Raw genomic sequence first — 17,699 nt, 5'->3', positions numbered from 1 at the left:
CCCGAGATTAATAGATATAATTTTTTTCCTAATTTAATACTCATAGAATTGAGAAAATGAAATTAAATGGGTCAATTTGTAGTATTCAATGTCATGATATAGAAATTGAATTAAATTATAGAAATTGAGGCCATCCATTGAATATTCCTTCACTTCTCCAATGCGAGAAAATCGTTTCTTGTGATTTGATTTATTATTATTATTATTTATGTTTTTTCTAAAAGTACTCCTACCAATACTAAAAATATCCCGTGTTATATGAAAAGAATCCAATCTCCAATTATTATTTTATTTTCTGGATAAATTACATTCATAGTCCTTCAAATTTATTCTTACTTTTTTATAGCCCATAAACTATAAATTTATGGGGCGTTTGGTATTCTATTGGGATATGGATAAGGATAAGGATACATGGTTGGGATAAGGATAAAAAATATGATAGTCGAGAATTATTATTCAATGTTTGGTATGTGGGATATGAATGGGGATAAAATAATACATTTTACTATTTTAACCTTATTTAAACTAAATAACATTAATTTGAGGGATAAGATAGAATTTTCCATCTTATTAAAATCGCAGGAGCTTATCCCACCACCTTATACCACCCCCCTCATGGGTATAGGATTTGAGGAATACGAAGCTTATCCCTCATCTGTCTCACTATTCTATCTCCCAAACAAACACGGGATAACTTATCTCGTGTTTTTTTATCTATATCTCACCTCCTATATCTCTTCTAACAAACACCTCGTTAGGTATAAAAACCTTTAAATTTTATTGTTTACTTTCTTTATTAACTATCAACTTTACATCCGACAAAACAAAAAAATAAGGTGTAAAAAACGTCTAAGGTTTTTTTTTTTTTTTTTTGAAAAGTATCAATTTAGATTTCAAGTACAAAATAACACTAATATAAGCTTAACGTTTAAAAAAGAGTATAAATTTAGGTCTCGATAACGAAATATGACACGTTATTCATATTGCTCCGTTAAGTTTTGATTTCTCTCTCCGCATACAATTGACGGAACTTAATAGAGTAATATGAATGACGTATCACATTCCGTTATCAATGTCTAAATTTGTACTATTTTTAAACGTTAACCCTACATTGATGCTATTTTCTACGTCGAACCTAATTCATACTTTTCCAAAAACCTTAGACCTATTTTGGCATTTTATATAAAAAAAACTCAGAAATTTTTCTCATTTTTTTTATAACCCGTGAACTTTAAAACCCGATATAAAATCTTCTAAATTTTGTCATTTATTTTTCTTTATGTCCGTGAAACTTTAAATTAGGACATAAAAGCTTTTGAATTTTGCCATTTATTTTTTTATGTCCCGTGAATTTTAAAACCAGACATAAGAACCTTTGAATTTTGTTATTTACTTTCTTTTTTCTTTTTGTAATTAATGACGACTTCAAAATAAAAAAGTTTAAAAACTAAAGTTGTGTAGAATCATATTTATTATAAAATCACCATTTGAAAATTTATTTTTTCTTCTAAACAACTACTTTCCCGTTCTTAGCCAAACAATACCTAAATCATTTCAAAATAACTTAAAACACTATTAACCCCTTAACTTATAGAAAATATTAGTTTTTCCCCTCTAACCTATTATTTAATACATTTTCCTCCCCATCTATCCAAAATGATGACATTTTCCCCCTATTATTTGGTAATATTTTCTCTCTAATCTACAGAATTAGTGAAATCTCAATTAATATAAATAGTAAGTTAAGAATTAAAATTATTTAAAATATCATTTTTATTAGCTTTATAACGAAGGATAATCTATTATTAAAGTTATTAAAGTGATCAGTAAAAATGAGCCATAAAGTACATGACAAATTTCATCACTTTTATGTCCAACTTAATATATGAGTAGCCTTCTAAACTTACAATAATTCATTCCCCTTCTAAACTTGGTTAACATAATATATTTCAATTTTTTCTAATTTAATTTTGTTATGTCACGTGTACTCAAAAGGTTAATCATATAACTTTAAGATATAACTTTAAGCAAGTACATGAGATTTTCAATTCTTTTAGAGAGTGTTTGTTTACTCGTTTTTCTCTTTATTTTGTCTTTTCACTCTAAAAGATAGAATTTTAAATGTTTGGTTAGACGTTTCGTGTTTGCCTTTCACAGTTAAAAAGCAGCTTTTTACAAAAGCCACCAAATGGACCCTTAGTCAAGTTGAGTAGGCTCGTGATGTATTAAGCGTTTATATTCCCGTTCTGAAGTTTATGGACCATAAAGAAAATAAACAAAGTTAAGGGATCATATTGTAATTTACCCTTAGTTGAAGAACCCCACACTCCTCTTCTTCATATGTCCGTTTCTCACGCACATTACAAAGCAAACAGACAAAAAGACAAACTCTTACAACTCCTTCATCTCCTACTTCTCCCATCTCTCACTCACTCATCTTCTTCCCAAAAAATCAACAATGGAATTCAGGTCCTCCATCTTTCTTTCCTTTTCAATTTTATCCTTCTTCCTTTCAGCCCTCCCATCATCTTCATCTTCTTCTTCTCATCACATAATCCCAAAATTCCCTTCCTCAATCACTCATCCTGAGAAACAAATTTCAGTTTCAAGTAAAAAAAGTAATGGATTATACAGAGAAAAGTTCTTTACCCAAATTCTGGATCATTTCAATTTCAATCCTCAAAGTTATCAAATGTTTCAGCAGAGGTACTTGATTAATGATACTTTCTGGGGAGGAGGAGGAGCAAACAAGAATTCTCCAATTTTTATGTATACTGGGAATGAAGGAGATATAGATTGGTTTGCTCAGAATACTGGTTTCATGTTTGATATTGCTCCTAAGTTCAAAGCTCTTCTTGTTTTTGTTGAGGTTAGTAAAGTAATTAATTAATTTAATTAACGGCCCGTTTGTTTCCCCTGTTACTTTTTGATGTTTGCTGTTGTTTTTTCCGCAAAAAGCAGCTGTTTCAGACTTTTACCGAACACTTTCAATCTCCTTATTAGTATTGAAAGGCATAAAGCAGTTCCGAAACATAGAAACAAACGGGGCAATAATTAGTATATAATGTTTTTTTAATGACATTATATCCATTTGGATCTCCAAACTAAAGGTTCAAAGTCAATTAGAATCCTAAACTATTAAAATCATCAATCAGGTCCCTGAACTAAGCAAAAATCATCAATCAAGTCGCTATTCTATTCTAAAATCAGAAACTGTGACTCTTTGATATAGACTGTAATCATCTCTGTGTTGGTTCAAAATGAGTTTGAGAAAGAGGGTCTGAAACTATTCAACCGTATGATTTTCGATGAGGCCTCAATTGATGATTTTTTGTTTAGAATGGAGACTCAATTGGTGATTTTTGCTTAGTTCAGGACCTGATTGATAATTTTGATAGTTTAAGGTTCTAATTGACTTTAAATTCTTAGTTTGGGAGTTAAATGGATATTATGCCTTTTTTTAACCATTAATTCAAGTAATTATAGTTGGTTTTTGTTAATTAATTTCTTGTTTAGGCCACCAAACCAAGATAAATTGAATTAATAATTCAATATATATGGGCATTCAAGAATGACTCTTTTATATGTAAATTGTACAAACCCGATACAATGTACATATTGTCCGTTTTGGATAACTCGTATTTTTGGACGGTTTGTGATTTTAAAATGTGTTTATATATAGCGATAGAGTAGGAGGGTCAGGAGGGTCCGTTGACCCGCCCCGACTCTAGAGAAATAATGAAAAAGTACAATTTTTACGAAAATTTATCTCATGAAACATATAATTTTCATTGAGTATGTCACGATTTTAACATTATTCACGGAATATGTGATGGAATTCCCCTTTTTATGCTCCGTAAACAAAAAATAATAATTTAAAGTTTTCATTTTTAGTTCTGGCTCTGTCATTGTCTATTTGTATTAAAAATATACCCTTTAAATAGGGGGTGGAGATAGGAGGCCATGCCTCTCTAGCCACCGGAATGACCCACCATAGGTGGTTCTGGCCTCCTTGTTTTCGGCAGATTAAAGTTGTGGTGATTAATTAGTTTATATAATTATATTTAAATAAAAATTATACTTTGATTTGGATAAATTTCTCTAATTTCGCTCAAAACGATTAAATCTTACTTCTGTAGTTGAAATATAGCTTAATTTTGAGAAGTTTTACAGTGGTATCCAAAAATTAGTTCTGACTCACTCAGATGATAACATGTATATATACGGAAAAAAATATTGTAAAGTATAGATTTAGCAAAAAATAAAAACGCATGAAAGTGTAAAATTGTCCCCCACCAGAACAATCTTGTATTCATCACTGCCCGTAAATCTCTCTCTTTTCTAATATGAGATTGAGTTCATTATGGTCCCTTTTATTATCTTTTAAAACCTCACCTTGCTTAAACGAACATGTCATCCCGACACCACCCTTCACGTTGCTCAAGTAATTAACGGCAGGGGTGGAAGTATAGGGAGTCACAAAAGATCTATCGACCCTTCGACTAATGACAAAAAATTATATTTACCGAAAGAAATTTCGTCACTAGAGGTTGAAATTTAGGTCAGTAATTTCAGCACCAGTGATAGAATCAGCTGTTAATATTTGATCCCAAAAAATCTGTTTTTTTTTCTTATTAAAGTTTTGTAGTTTGATGTTACGAGCTTTGGTTCTGGTTCCGCGACTGATTTACGGTGAATTTGGTTTGTTTTGCAGCATAGATATTATGGAAAATCAATGCCATATGGAGGAAATAAAAAAGTGGCATATAAAAATGCAAGTACACTTGGTTATCTTACTTCAACACAGGCACTTGCTGATTATGCTACTCTTATTACTGATCTTAAGGCCAATTTATCTGCAGTGGATTCTCCTGTTGTGGTTTTTGGTGGCTCCTATGGAGGAAGTATGTCAATAATAAACATTAGAATAAACCCCAAAATGGATTTTTCAGGAAAATTACTCTCAATCTAGTAACAGTTGGAAAATAATTACTTAGAAGAGGTTGTTTTTAACCTTATTGATTAAAACAACCCCATTACAGTGGTGGGACCGTCGTAATGAAACCATTACGAAGGTGGACCCATAACACCCATTACGGTGGTCCTACCACCGTAATGGTTTCATTATAGGAATTCCACCACTGTAATGGTTTCATTGCAGCGGTTCCACCACTGTACTGGGATTGTTTTAATCAATAAGGTTAAAAACAACTCCTTCTAAGTAATTATTTTCCAACTGTTACCAGATTGAGAATAACTTTCCTGAAAAATCTTATTTGGGGTTTAACTCAAAAATAATAATATTTGTGGGTTAAACACCCGAATGAGGCTTTTTGGTAGAATTGTTCTCAATCGAGTAATGATTGGAAAATAATTTTCTGAAAGGGACTATTTTTAACCTTGTTGATTAAAATAACCTCATTATAGTGGCAAGACCGTCATAATGGCGTCTTAGACATTGTAATTGAGCTCTTTTGAGCAACCAGTTAAAAACAGAGAATAAGATGCAAAAATATCCGTAATATTTACAATCAGGAGCAACTTTACCCCTAACGTCTAAAATAGTATAATTTTACTCCTAAGTAGCCAAGAGCAATTTTATCGCTAATGTTAGCAAGGTTGACCAATTTCAAACATTATTATAAAATGCAAATATTTTGTTCTTTATTCTACACCAATTGCACACTTGTTGATTCTAAAAAAAGATTTCATATATTTTTTGTAATTTAATAATAGAATTGAAGATTAATATTTTTAAATCCGGCTAAATATTTGAAATTTTTGTCCTACTCGTACAAAATACAGTATATTTTTTAAAATCTTTTTGAAATTTTTTCACATTTAATCATATGTTTGTGATATGTTACTAATGAGTGATAAAATGACGCAAATATGTAGTGTAATTGACAAGATTTATGACCGAGAAGACAATTTGATGAATTATTTCTTAACTTGACCCAACTTGTCAACGTAAATGTAGAATTGCTTTTGGTAGCCAACGTTAGGGGTAAAATTGCATCATTTTAGACGTTAGGAGTAAAATTGCTTCTGACTGTAAACATTATGGTTATTTTTGCACCTTATCCCTAAAAACAGTTTCTTTCATAGAATTATTTCGTTACCATTACCGGATTGACAATTCCCCATTTTCAGGTTTAACCCATTATTTTTATGATTTTGAGAAAAAGTAATTTTTTTTTTTTGTTTTTTTGTTTTTTTTTTTTTTTGGATTTTGCAGTGTTGGCAGCATGGTTTAGGTTAAAATATCCACATATTACAATAGGAGCATTGGCATCTTCTGCACCAATTCTTGGCTTTATCAATATTACTTCTCCTTATAGCTTTACTGATATCGTCACCAATGACTTTAGGGTAACTTTTTTCTCTCATTCTGCCAATTTTGTTCAATTTTACCTACTTGAATTCCTTGAAAAAGTTAAAATCGAACTATTCCAAAAGCGACAAGGGTAAAAAGTAAAAACAGATATTCAACAATATTAGGTGTAATTGCACAAAAAAAATAGGCATAATAAAATTTGAGATAACCAAAATGTCACAAAATTAGGTAATAGCTGGGTCCGGCGGAGATTCCATTAACCATCCCCGACCACTGGTCTATCGGGGATTTCACGTCCCCGCCCCGAGTAACATATGGGGAAAATTTCGGCTACCATTCCCACCCCGCGAGGAATCCTAATCACCGCGGGAAATCTCCATCCCTGTTTAACTTTTTGATTTCTTTACTTTTCTTTTTAAGGTTTCAAGGTTTTGATTATCTAAAATTCTCATCCTCGCGGGGAATGCCCATCTCCGGTGCATGCATTACTTATTAGCTTTCAATTTTTTTTTTATTTTATAATTTTTACTCTTAATTGCATAGGTTCCGTTTTAATTTTAAACCAACCTAGTTAGAGTTTATCTTAATTTATTTTTAGAATATATTCCGTTTTAAAGCAACTAGGTTGCAACCAGGTTACAACTCAATCCTTTTTTAGTTTATCTAAATTATATATATATATATATATATATATATATATATATATATATATATATATATATATATATATATATATTTTAGTTTATTTTTTTTTTATATTTAGGTATTTAGTCGGGGATCCCCGTTGAGGACATTCGGGGACAGGAATGGGGATGAAACACTTATAACCATACTCGCCCCGTCCCCGACTATCGGGGACAAAATAAAAACCATCCCCGCCCCATGGAGATCACAAACGGGGATTCCTCGTACCCAACGGGTCGGGTCTCCAACGGGGATGGGAAATCCCCAACTAATTAACAGCCCTAGTAATAACACAAAACAGATATTCAACAATATTAGGTGTAATAAATTATATTTACTATGATAAATAATTTATTAGTCCTTATATTATAATCTAAAATATTATGGTTTAGTAATATGTATTTCAACAGCAATGTTCACATGCACCTTAACGGTGCGTTTGGTATTCTATTGGGATGGGGATAAATGTTGAGATATGAATAAGGATAAATGGTTGGGATAAGGATAAAAATATGATAGTCGAGAATTATTACTTTATGTTTGGTATGTGGGATAAAGATTGAGATAAAATAATACATTTTACTATTTTAACCTTATTTAAACTACATAACATTAATTTGAAAGATAAGATGGACTTTTCCATCCTATTAAAATCGCAAAAGCTTATCCCACCTTCTTATATCACCCCCTCCTGGGTATAGGATTTGAGGGATAAAGAGCTTATCCCTCATCCGTCTCACTCTTCTATCTCCCAAACAAACACGGGATAACTTATCTCGTGTTTTTTATCCCTATCCCACCACTTATGTCCCTTCTAACAAACACCCCGTAATAACCAAGTGAATTTAGTCATTTATCGTTAGATATAGACTTATTAAATCTAAGGCTTATGATGTTTTGAATTTCCACATTAAAATTCTAACGGTGAATGACCAAATTCAACAGTTTAATTGCCCACTCTATTTAAATGACTTGGTTTGCCTTTTACTTATTAAAAGTAAATTATAAAAAGTATGTTTACATTTTCCTATCTGATTTTAATAAAAGTATAATTCACATATCTCGGTATATAAAAGTAAAAATATTTTTTCAAGAAATATGAAAATAAAATATTAAATATATAAAAGTGTATTTTTAATATTTATAATAATAGTGTTATTAAGTTTAAGATTAAAATTTAGATACAAAGTGATATTGAGAATAATATTTTTAAAACTATAGTATTTTAATATTTTTATTTTTATATACTAAAATATTTGAATTAGAGTTCAGGTATCAAAAATATAATTTATCCCGCAAATCAGTAATTTAAATAGATAAATAGAATAAAATATTAATTAAAATAAAATAAAAATTAAGGACTTTGTATTAAAAATACGATGACTAAACAATGTAGTAGGTATCAATGTAAAGACTAATAAATTATTGTGTAAAATAAATAAATAAATAAATCTTGTGATTTTCACCATTTGCAAACAGATTCTCGATGTTTAAAATTGAAAAAACAAAGGTCTGTGGTAAACGTCATTACCAAATAAGGGATTTTTCGTGTTTTTTTTTTACTATTTGTATTTATAATCTCTTCTCCAAACAACTTAAAAAAAACGGTAGACCTTTGTTTGTACACTTTTAAACCTCGGAAACCTGTTTCCAAATAGCGAAACTCACAAGATTTTTTTTTACTTTACCCTAAATTATTTACCCAATTTACTATTGTTTTGCTTGCATACTCATGAGTATTAACTATAATTAAATACTCCATCCGTTTCATATTACATGTATTTCTAGCGAATTGTACAGAAATTAGGAATGTTAGGAAAAAACTTTGTTTGTTACCCCTTATTTATTGATTTCACTGTTTATTTATTTTATAATAAGTCCATTATTTTAATTAATCTCCATAAATCCACGTTTTATAGCAGAAAGAATGTGATTTAATGTGTATTGGCCATATTAAAATGATATGTATTATGAAATAAAAAAATCTCTAGAAAGACATGTAATATAAAACAGAAGAAGTATTAATTAGTAAGTAGATGAAAAAAAATATATTAATTGATGGAAAATGACTAATTAATTTATAATTTTTGTGGAAATTGAAAACAGAGTGAGAGTGAGAATTGTTACAAAGTGATAAAAGTATCATGGCAACAAATTGAAGACACTGCTGCCCAACCTGGTGGCCTTGAAAAACTTCGAAATTCATTTAAAATTTGCAAGTAAGAATTTCTAATTTCTAATTTCTAATTACTTTTCTTAATTATAATTAAAATTTGATTATAATTTAATTAATAAATTATGTGTTTACAGGAATTCTATAGGTGCAGGATCTCTTGAAAATTGGCTGTATACTGCTTGGGTTTATACAGCTATGACAGATTATCCAACACCATCTAATTTTTTAAGCCCTATGCCGGCTTATCCCGTCAAACAGGTATTATGTCGGTTAATTAGTTCATTAACAAAATAAAAAATAAAAAAATAAATTAAAGATCGATTAATTAGTTTATTAAAATCAACTGACTATATATTGATTAATTTTGTTATTTCGGTTCTCATAAATAAAAAGCTTTGTTATTTCGGTTGGTTAATCTGTATTTTTATCAGTTAATTAGGGAAAATTACACAGAAATTCATTTTTTAAAAACTATTGACAACTATGTCAAATCATAATTTTAGATTATATCAAACTAGTAAAATCAGTACTTTTAATATATTTTAAGGGTATAATTTATAAATTAGAAGTCTAAAATATATTTTCTAGGATTTATGATTTATGAATTAGAGTCTATAATTTTTAAATTAGAATGTAAAATCATAATATATTGAGAATAATGACATATTAAGAATTAAATTTGGTGATATGACTTAGTTGTAATTTTATACTTAATTATGATATTTATGTATTTGACCCATTATTAATGATTTTTTTGTGAAAAGACTGTAATTATTAACTTTGAAATTTTTAATTATTAAAATATTAAATCAATTTAAAAACTCTTATACAAAATTTTTAAATATTTTTTTTTGATGAAATTTTTTTAAAATATTTTTAATTTAAAAGATAAATATAAATATGTATATTTATATATGTATAGTTATAATTTTTTTGATAATTAAGTGTCTAATTTCAAACACTGCATTCTATTAAAATTAGAAATTTTTTTTAGAATGGTCATCACATCATGCGGTAGGACTTAAAAGACTTTTGGCAATGTGTAGATGTGCAAGGCGATTGATGATCCAGCGACCGGAAATGATACGTTTGCAAAGTTATACGCTGCAGCTAGTATTTACTATAACTATTCTGGAACTGCCACGTGTTTCGATCTTGATGACGACTCTGATCCTCACGGCCTCGCTGCATGGTCTTGGCAGGTGAATAAAATATTTATTCGCTTTTCAAAAAAAAAAAAAAGTCAACAATTCATTAGTTCATCGGGTTTATGCCTATTATACTAATTAGTCTCTTTGTTTTTCGAAGCATACTACAATATTTATGAGTTTTGATAAAACTAACTACTTAATCATTCGATCTATAAATTTTATAGAAAATGATAAATTTATCCTTCTACCACTAATTAACTTTTTTATATATTTAATTAAGTTTTATCTAACTTTTTATTATTATATTAATTCAAGAATAAAAAATAATATTAGTAATAAAATTATATTATATTATATTTTTAATTAAAAATACATAATCAATTTTATTATAATTTAGTATTATAATTTAAATATATCGTTTATATAATATCTATTTTACGTGGTAATTGTTATACATGCATTATTGAGTTTCTAATTTATTAAATAATATTAAATGAAATATAAGTTAAATAGTTATTAATATTTTTTAACCTAATGAGTAAAATTAAAATTTATGAAAAAATTCTAATTAATTTTATTACACACTATTTTAGTATAAAAATATTTTTTATATATAATTTATCTTATTGCTCGGTTCAAGATTCGTTAGACACCCTTTAGGAGGATTCTCTTGCAATTAATTTTTTTTACGGATACTAAGACTCGAACTCAAGCTCTTTAGTTTAAACGACTTGAGGTCTTTTACCAATCAACTCAATATTAATTGGTTTAGAAAAAAAATAGTTAAATACTACATTGATTTTTTAATATATTGATTTATCGAATATTATGAAACACTAAACTAATTTATGGTAGATTGGTAAATTTATCATTTTATTTATAATTATTTATTAAAATAATTTTATTTATGGATATAAATAAAATTTGATACAACGTAATTAAATATAGATAAAAGTTAATTAGTGATACAAGGGCAAACTTGTCATTTTTTATATAATTTATGAATAAATGACTAAATAGTTAGTTTTGTCAAAACTTAAGGATGTTATAGCATGCTTTTAAAAACAGAGGGACTAACTAGTGTAATATGCACAAACTCAGGAACTAATAAATTATTTATCCAAAAAAAATATATATATTTATTTGTATCCTCTACGGAGCGTTTGGTAGCTACTTTTCTGCTTATGTTTGTCTTTTTCATTTAAAAAATAAGAGCTTTAGATGTTTAGTTAGTGACCTGCTATTTGTCTTTTAAACCTGAAAAACAGCCTTTTAAATATGAAAAATAAGAAATCATTGCTTTTTAGAAGAGCAACTTTTCAAATAACAAACAACAAAATGTAAAGTAACAACAAACTGTAAGTAAAACAAATGAGCCCTAAGATTAATGTATAATTACACATTTACACATCAATGAAAGTAAACGTGGATTATCTTTTTAGGGGATTAATTAAGCTGTGTGTGAGTAATATTTAACTAGTTTGAAAATTAAAAACATTTATCTCTAAAAAAAAGTTAAAAACATTTAAATGATTTAGATTATACTATACATTATAACTCACTCTCAAAAGGAGCTCAGACTTCATAAAAAAGGAAAAGGCCGAAAAAAAGCAAGAAGCTAATTCTAACGAAGGTAGCACCCTATTTAGGATTTTTCGCTTGGGTAGAGGACTCCAACCCTCATCCCCCACCTTCAGAAGGAGCTCAGACTTAAAAAAAGAGGATTGAAGGTCGAAAAGAAACGGAAGGCTGTATTTCATAAGATAGAGATAAGGTCGAAAAGAAGCGGTGGGTTAATTATGTTCCAAGGTAACTCCCTAATCAGGATTTTCACTGGAATGGGAGGATTCCAACTCTCCACCCTCAAAAGGAGCTCAGACTTTCAGAAGAGAGGGAGAAGGTTGGGAAAAAAAAAGCAGGGTGCTAATTCTGACAAAGGCAGCACCCTACTCAGGATTTTCGTTGGAGTAGGAGACTCCAACTCTCCCTCACCCACTCTCAAAAAGAGCTTAGACTTCAGAAGGGAAGGAGAAGGTCGAAAAGAAACGGAGGGCTAATTCTAGCGAATGTAGCACCCTACTCAGGATTTTTCGTTGGAGATAGGGAACTCCGATTCCAAGTAAATTAGCTCTTTAAATTTATTTAAGTTTATCAAAGATTATTAAAATTAATGGAAGAAGAGCTTAGTTTATAAGATAAATAAAAAAGCATGAGATTTCTTGAGTTTGAATGCAAAATAATTAATTTGAGGGCATGCGAGAGAGAGTATCCAAGAAATGCACGTTCCTTTCACATGCTAAAGTTTTTTTTTACCTTGTAATCATTGTTAATTAATACTAATATTTACCACTTCAAATTTTGGAGCCAAAAGAAAACCTCATGATTAGTAATCCATGTTTATATTTAATATCACATTTTTCTTTAAAATTTCTAATGACAGAACATTCTGTTTGGTTCGGTTGTTCTTGTTTGTTATTTACTATTGATTATTACTGATATGAAAAATTCTATAATATTTATAATGCAATATACTCTATCAATCAATTGATGTCATTTATATCTATTTATTTATTTGTTTATACCAATAACCTCTCGTATAGTGGTATGCATCCCTCTTTTGATTGGTGAGATTTATTATAGTAGTATGCATCGATCATTCTTTTGATTGGTGAGATTTATTATTCGAGGAGTACAGTAGAAGTTCTCTTACTAATAGTTAATAGATAGTTAATTTTCATTTTGAAAAGATATGAATAATTGTTTCTTAATTCTAACCTAACACTTATGTTCTACTATTTGGAGTAAAAAAACATAAAAATAGATAAAAAAAAACACATAGGTATTAATTAGGGTTGCAAACGGGATGGGAATTACCCGTCCCTGTTGGGGATCCACCTCGTCTTGGACGGAGAATCTCTGGTTAGAATCCACGTGGGCATGGATGTGAATTTGTTTTGTCCCCCGCAAGCGGGGATGTGTTATGCCCCCACGAGAATCCCCGCAGATTCTCCAATTAATTTCTCGTCTAACATTTATTTTACTTATATATTTTTTTGTGATTCTTTTTAAAGTTATTAGGTTAGGTCAATTTTATTTTTTCTTTCCGACATTTGACTTAAACTTAATTTTATTCTTTGTCGTTGCCAAGAAAATGAGAAAAAATAGAATAAAAAAAATTATGATAAAAAAAACAAAAACGGGGTATGAGGATCCCTTCGGGTGAAGAAAGGGAGAAAATTTTCCCGGTTCAGGATTCGGGACGGAAAACCCTGATAGGTCAGGGATCGATGATGGAGACTTTAGGGCCCGTTTGTTTCAGTTGTTCTTGTTTGCTGTTGCTGATAGGCAGTAAATATTAGTGTCCGTTTGTTCCCATTTTTCGGGACTGTTTTTGGTCTTTCAATACTAAACATAAGATAGAAAATGTTTGGTAAAATTCTGAAACAGCTCTTTTTTTTTTTTTTGCAGAAACAACAATTAACATTTACTGTTTATTAGCAACAGCAAACAAGAACAGTTGAAACAAACGGGTCTTAGTTGTTTTTTCTGCAAAAAAGCAGTTGTTTCGGAATTTTACCGAACACTTTCTATCTCATGTTTAGTATTGAAAGACAAAAAGCAGTTTCGAAAAATGAAAATAAACGGACACTTTATCCCGTTCCACTCCGTTTATATTCCTACAATAAGCATTAATATTTGAAAAATGGAAATAGGAAATTTCTTAATTATTTATTATTATTTTGAGCATATTATTTATTAATTTTGTTATTAAAATGAAATGAATGCAGGCATGTACAGAGATGATATTGCCAACAGGAGGGAATAATGAGGAGAGCATATTTCCAGCTACAAAATGGGAGTATAATGATAGGGCTGCTTTCTGCAACTTTACCTTTGGCATTCAACCTAGACCCAATTGGATTCCCATTGAATTTGGTGCTCATGTGAGTTTTTCATTTTCATATTATATAATATATATATATATATATAATTCATTTTCAATTAAAAAATGGCAAAAAAAAAACATAATTAGGTAAATTATGTACAACTTTGTATTATTTCACATTTGGTGCACAACCTTCAATTTTGCATTTTTACGGGTACAACCTTTTGATGACCTTTCACTAAAGTGTATATCCAGTACTTATGACCGGTCAACGCGAAGTCAACACGTCACGTCAGCCATTTGACATCCTTAAAAGTCAAAAGTTGACTAGTCAATGCAAGTCAACGTGTCACGTGAGCAATTTTGACTTTTATAGAGGTTAAATTTCTGATGTGACATGTTGACTTCGTGTTGACCGGTCATTATTACCGGCTATACACTTTAGTGGGAGAAGATTGTACATTTTAGTGTGCAAAATTGAAGATTGTACACTAAAATGTTAAAGGGACAAAGATTGTACAACATGTATGTAATTTACCCAGCATAATTAAATTCCTGAACTTTACTGTTTTAAGGATCAAGTCTCTTATCAATTATTTTTTCACATTGAACCTTTGACGTCGAGTTTGGGCGGCACACATCGTTAGGCCAATTCGGCCTATTGACATGAATAAAAATAAGAATTTATTGACTAGAATAGATAGAGAATAAAAAAGTAAAAAGAAATTACGGAAATTAATTTTCAATATGTTCTTCCAAACTCGATCTTCTCATCTCACATTTTGTGATTTTCAGCATTAGAATCACCAAACCGATCATCTTTTTTTCCAAACTCGATGGAAAAGTTAAATAAAGGCTGAATCCATAACATAATCAATAATGAGGAAAAATAATTTATTAAAACCTTTGTCCTTAAAACATATAAAATTTAGAGGCTTATTTTATTTTATTTATTTTTTTTTTTTTTGCCTATTTAAACAGAGCATGAATTCAATATAATAATTGAATTTGCTAAATCTTTTGAACAGGATTTTAAGAGGCTATTGAGAAGATTTGGAAGTAACATCATTTTCTTTAATGGATTAAGAGATCCTTGGAGTGGTGGAGGGTAAGTTCTCTTTAATAAATAACTTAATTAATATTAAGAGAAAAGTACATTCTGATTTGTTGAATTTGCAAAAAATATTTTTTTTTGTGGTTTAAAAATTTATAAATTGAGATTTTATATTTATGAAATTTGCGGTTAAAGGATCTGTGAGTCAAATTTTCAGTCAAAAAATACTTGTGGTTTAGTTAATTTATAAAATCGGATCTTATATTTTGAGTAATTTACAAATTTTATTTTTTTAATTGCTCCAAATGGTCCCTTTTGGGGTAAACAATCACGATAACAATTTTTTAGGATTGAGTTTGTAAACTGCACAAAAACACAGAATCTTTGTTTGTAAACTGCAAACCACGAGAACTGTTTTTATATATAAATCGATCAAACCACAAAATTTATTTTTATACTTTCTCTCATACTAACAGAGTTTTATGTTTACTGTTGAATAATATAATCATTAGGAGTTTAATCAAGTACATTTTTTTTGCCATTAATAATATATGATAATCCTTTCTCAATGTGTTGTGCTTTGCTTGAACAGGGTGCTTAAAGACATATCTAAGAGCTTAATTGCTTTAGTAGCAGAAAAAGGTCAGTACTTAGTGGATTGACTAGAATTAGATTTATTCATGGGTCGGACTGAGTTGGATTCGGACAGGACCTGTTGGATTCGGACAGGACCTAACAAGCTTTTATGTAAAAATGTGCATTCTAAACCTAGCACGGTCTAATATTAATTTAGGCGGACTTGGGCTAGGTTGCGCTCGGGCTTAAAAATCGAATCCTAAGCCCAGTTCGTATAAGTCCACCTAAAAAAATGTATATAATATTTAATTATAAAAAATAAAATTTTTACTCAAAAATAAATAGGCATAACACTCATTTTAACCCCCTAAACTAAAACTTCAAAGTGAATTAGGACCTTAAACTATTAAAATCATCAATTAAGTCCCGGAACTAAGCAAAAATCATCAATTGAGTCCTTATGCTATCCTAAAATCAGAAACCGTGACTATTTGATATTGACTGTAATGATCTATGTGTTGGCTCAAAATAGATTTGGAGAAGAGAGTCTGAAACTGTTCAACATACTGATTTTCGATGAAGACTCAATTGATGATTTTTGCTTAGGATGATGACTCAATTGATGATATTTACTTAGTTCAAGGACCTGATTGATGATTTTGATAGTTTAAGGTTTTAATTGACTTTGAAGTTTTAGTTTGGGGACCTAAATGAGTATTATGCCAAATAAATATTTAATTATAAATATATAAATTTTCTAATTAATATTAATACAGCGGGCCGAGTTGGGCTGGCCCGTACTATTTTCATTAGTCTCAAGCCCGCTCAAAAATAATCGGACTATAGCGGGCGGACTTACGATCAATTTTCATTGTCCAAACCTGATCCAAATGATACGGGCCTGATGGGCCCATGGATAGATCTAATTAGAATGTCTTAATTAGAAATTTGAATTTGAACTTTTGCTAATTATTATTTTTTTAAAAAGGAGCTCATCATGTGGATTTGAGATTTGCAACTAGTGAAGACCCAAAATGGTTGAAGGAAGTGAGGAAAAAAGAGATCAAAATTATAGCCAAGTGGCTCTCTGAATATTATAGAGATTTGCTAAACACATATTAATCCATACTTATTGGAAAATCAAATTCACCTAATAAAATGTTTAAGTTTAAATTTAATTTTATCCTTTATCTTATTTTGGATTAGCACTTGGAAATAGTATATTACATACGGTCAAGATGTGTTGACCGGCCAATTAAAGTTGACTTGAGTGGTTAAAGGTCTCAAATCGTTTAAATTGGAGATATGTGTTTGAGAAAGCTACAATTGAGAGATGATCCACTTAAATGACATATGATGATACTCGAATCGAGTAATCGAATAAATTATATATTAAAAAAAATGTATGTGGGAAAGAAAATTAATTAACTGATATTAACTTATTTGGGATACTGAATGAAACAAATAACTTTTCATCCTGGGTAAAAAGAAATATATGTTTTTCTTTTTTATAGAAACAAGAAACGCACGAAATCTCCAACTCCGTTCCTTACTCTCTAACTCATACTTTATTATTTTCCATGAATCGAATTGAAGTTTTGCTTGAAAGTCTATAAGAGGTATTTATACTGTGAAATTATATCCTATATAGTTCATCAATTTCATTTGATGTGGTAATGAAAAATTATTTAATAAACTCAATGGGCTGAGTTGGGAATGTGTGAGAGAATATAATTGAATTGTTTTCCCTTGAATTGGGAAGTATATTGATTGAGTATAAATATAATTGTAATTAAGTCGTTAACATAGACTAAAAGTCAAAGAAATAATTACAA

General features: G+C 29.5%; 1 protein-coding gene across 1 annotated transcript; it reads left to right on the top strand.

The window, feature by feature from the left end:
- The first annotated feature begins 2,370 nt into the window (after window positions 1-2,370).
- On the top strand, window positions 2,371-17,105 carry LOC136208977 (uncharacterized). Its single transcript, XM_066000295.1, has 10 exons — window positions 2,371-2,869; window positions 4,715-4,904; window positions 6,239-6,372; window positions 9,128-9,240; window positions 9,332-9,455; window positions 10,244-10,399; window positions 14,137-14,292; window positions 15,263-15,342; window positions 15,881-15,930; window positions 16,853-17,105. Exons 1-10 carry the CDS (start codon window positions 2,459-2,461, stop codon window positions 16,984-16,986), a joined length of 1,548 nt encoding a protein of 515 aa, XP_065856367.1. The 5' UTR covers window positions 2,371-2,458; the 3' UTR covers window positions 16,987-17,105.
- Window positions 17,106-17,699: the final 594 nt, after the last annotated feature.

This window comes from Euphorbia lathyris, chromosome 10, assembly GCF_963576675.1.
Source record: "Euphorbia lathyris chromosome 10, ddEupLath1.1, whole genome shotgun sequence".
NCBI lineage: Eukaryota > Viridiplantae > Streptophyta > Magnoliopsida > Malpighiales > Euphorbiaceae > Euphorbia > Euphorbia lathyris.
This window is presented reverse-complemented; position numbering and strand designations above follow the sequence as displayed.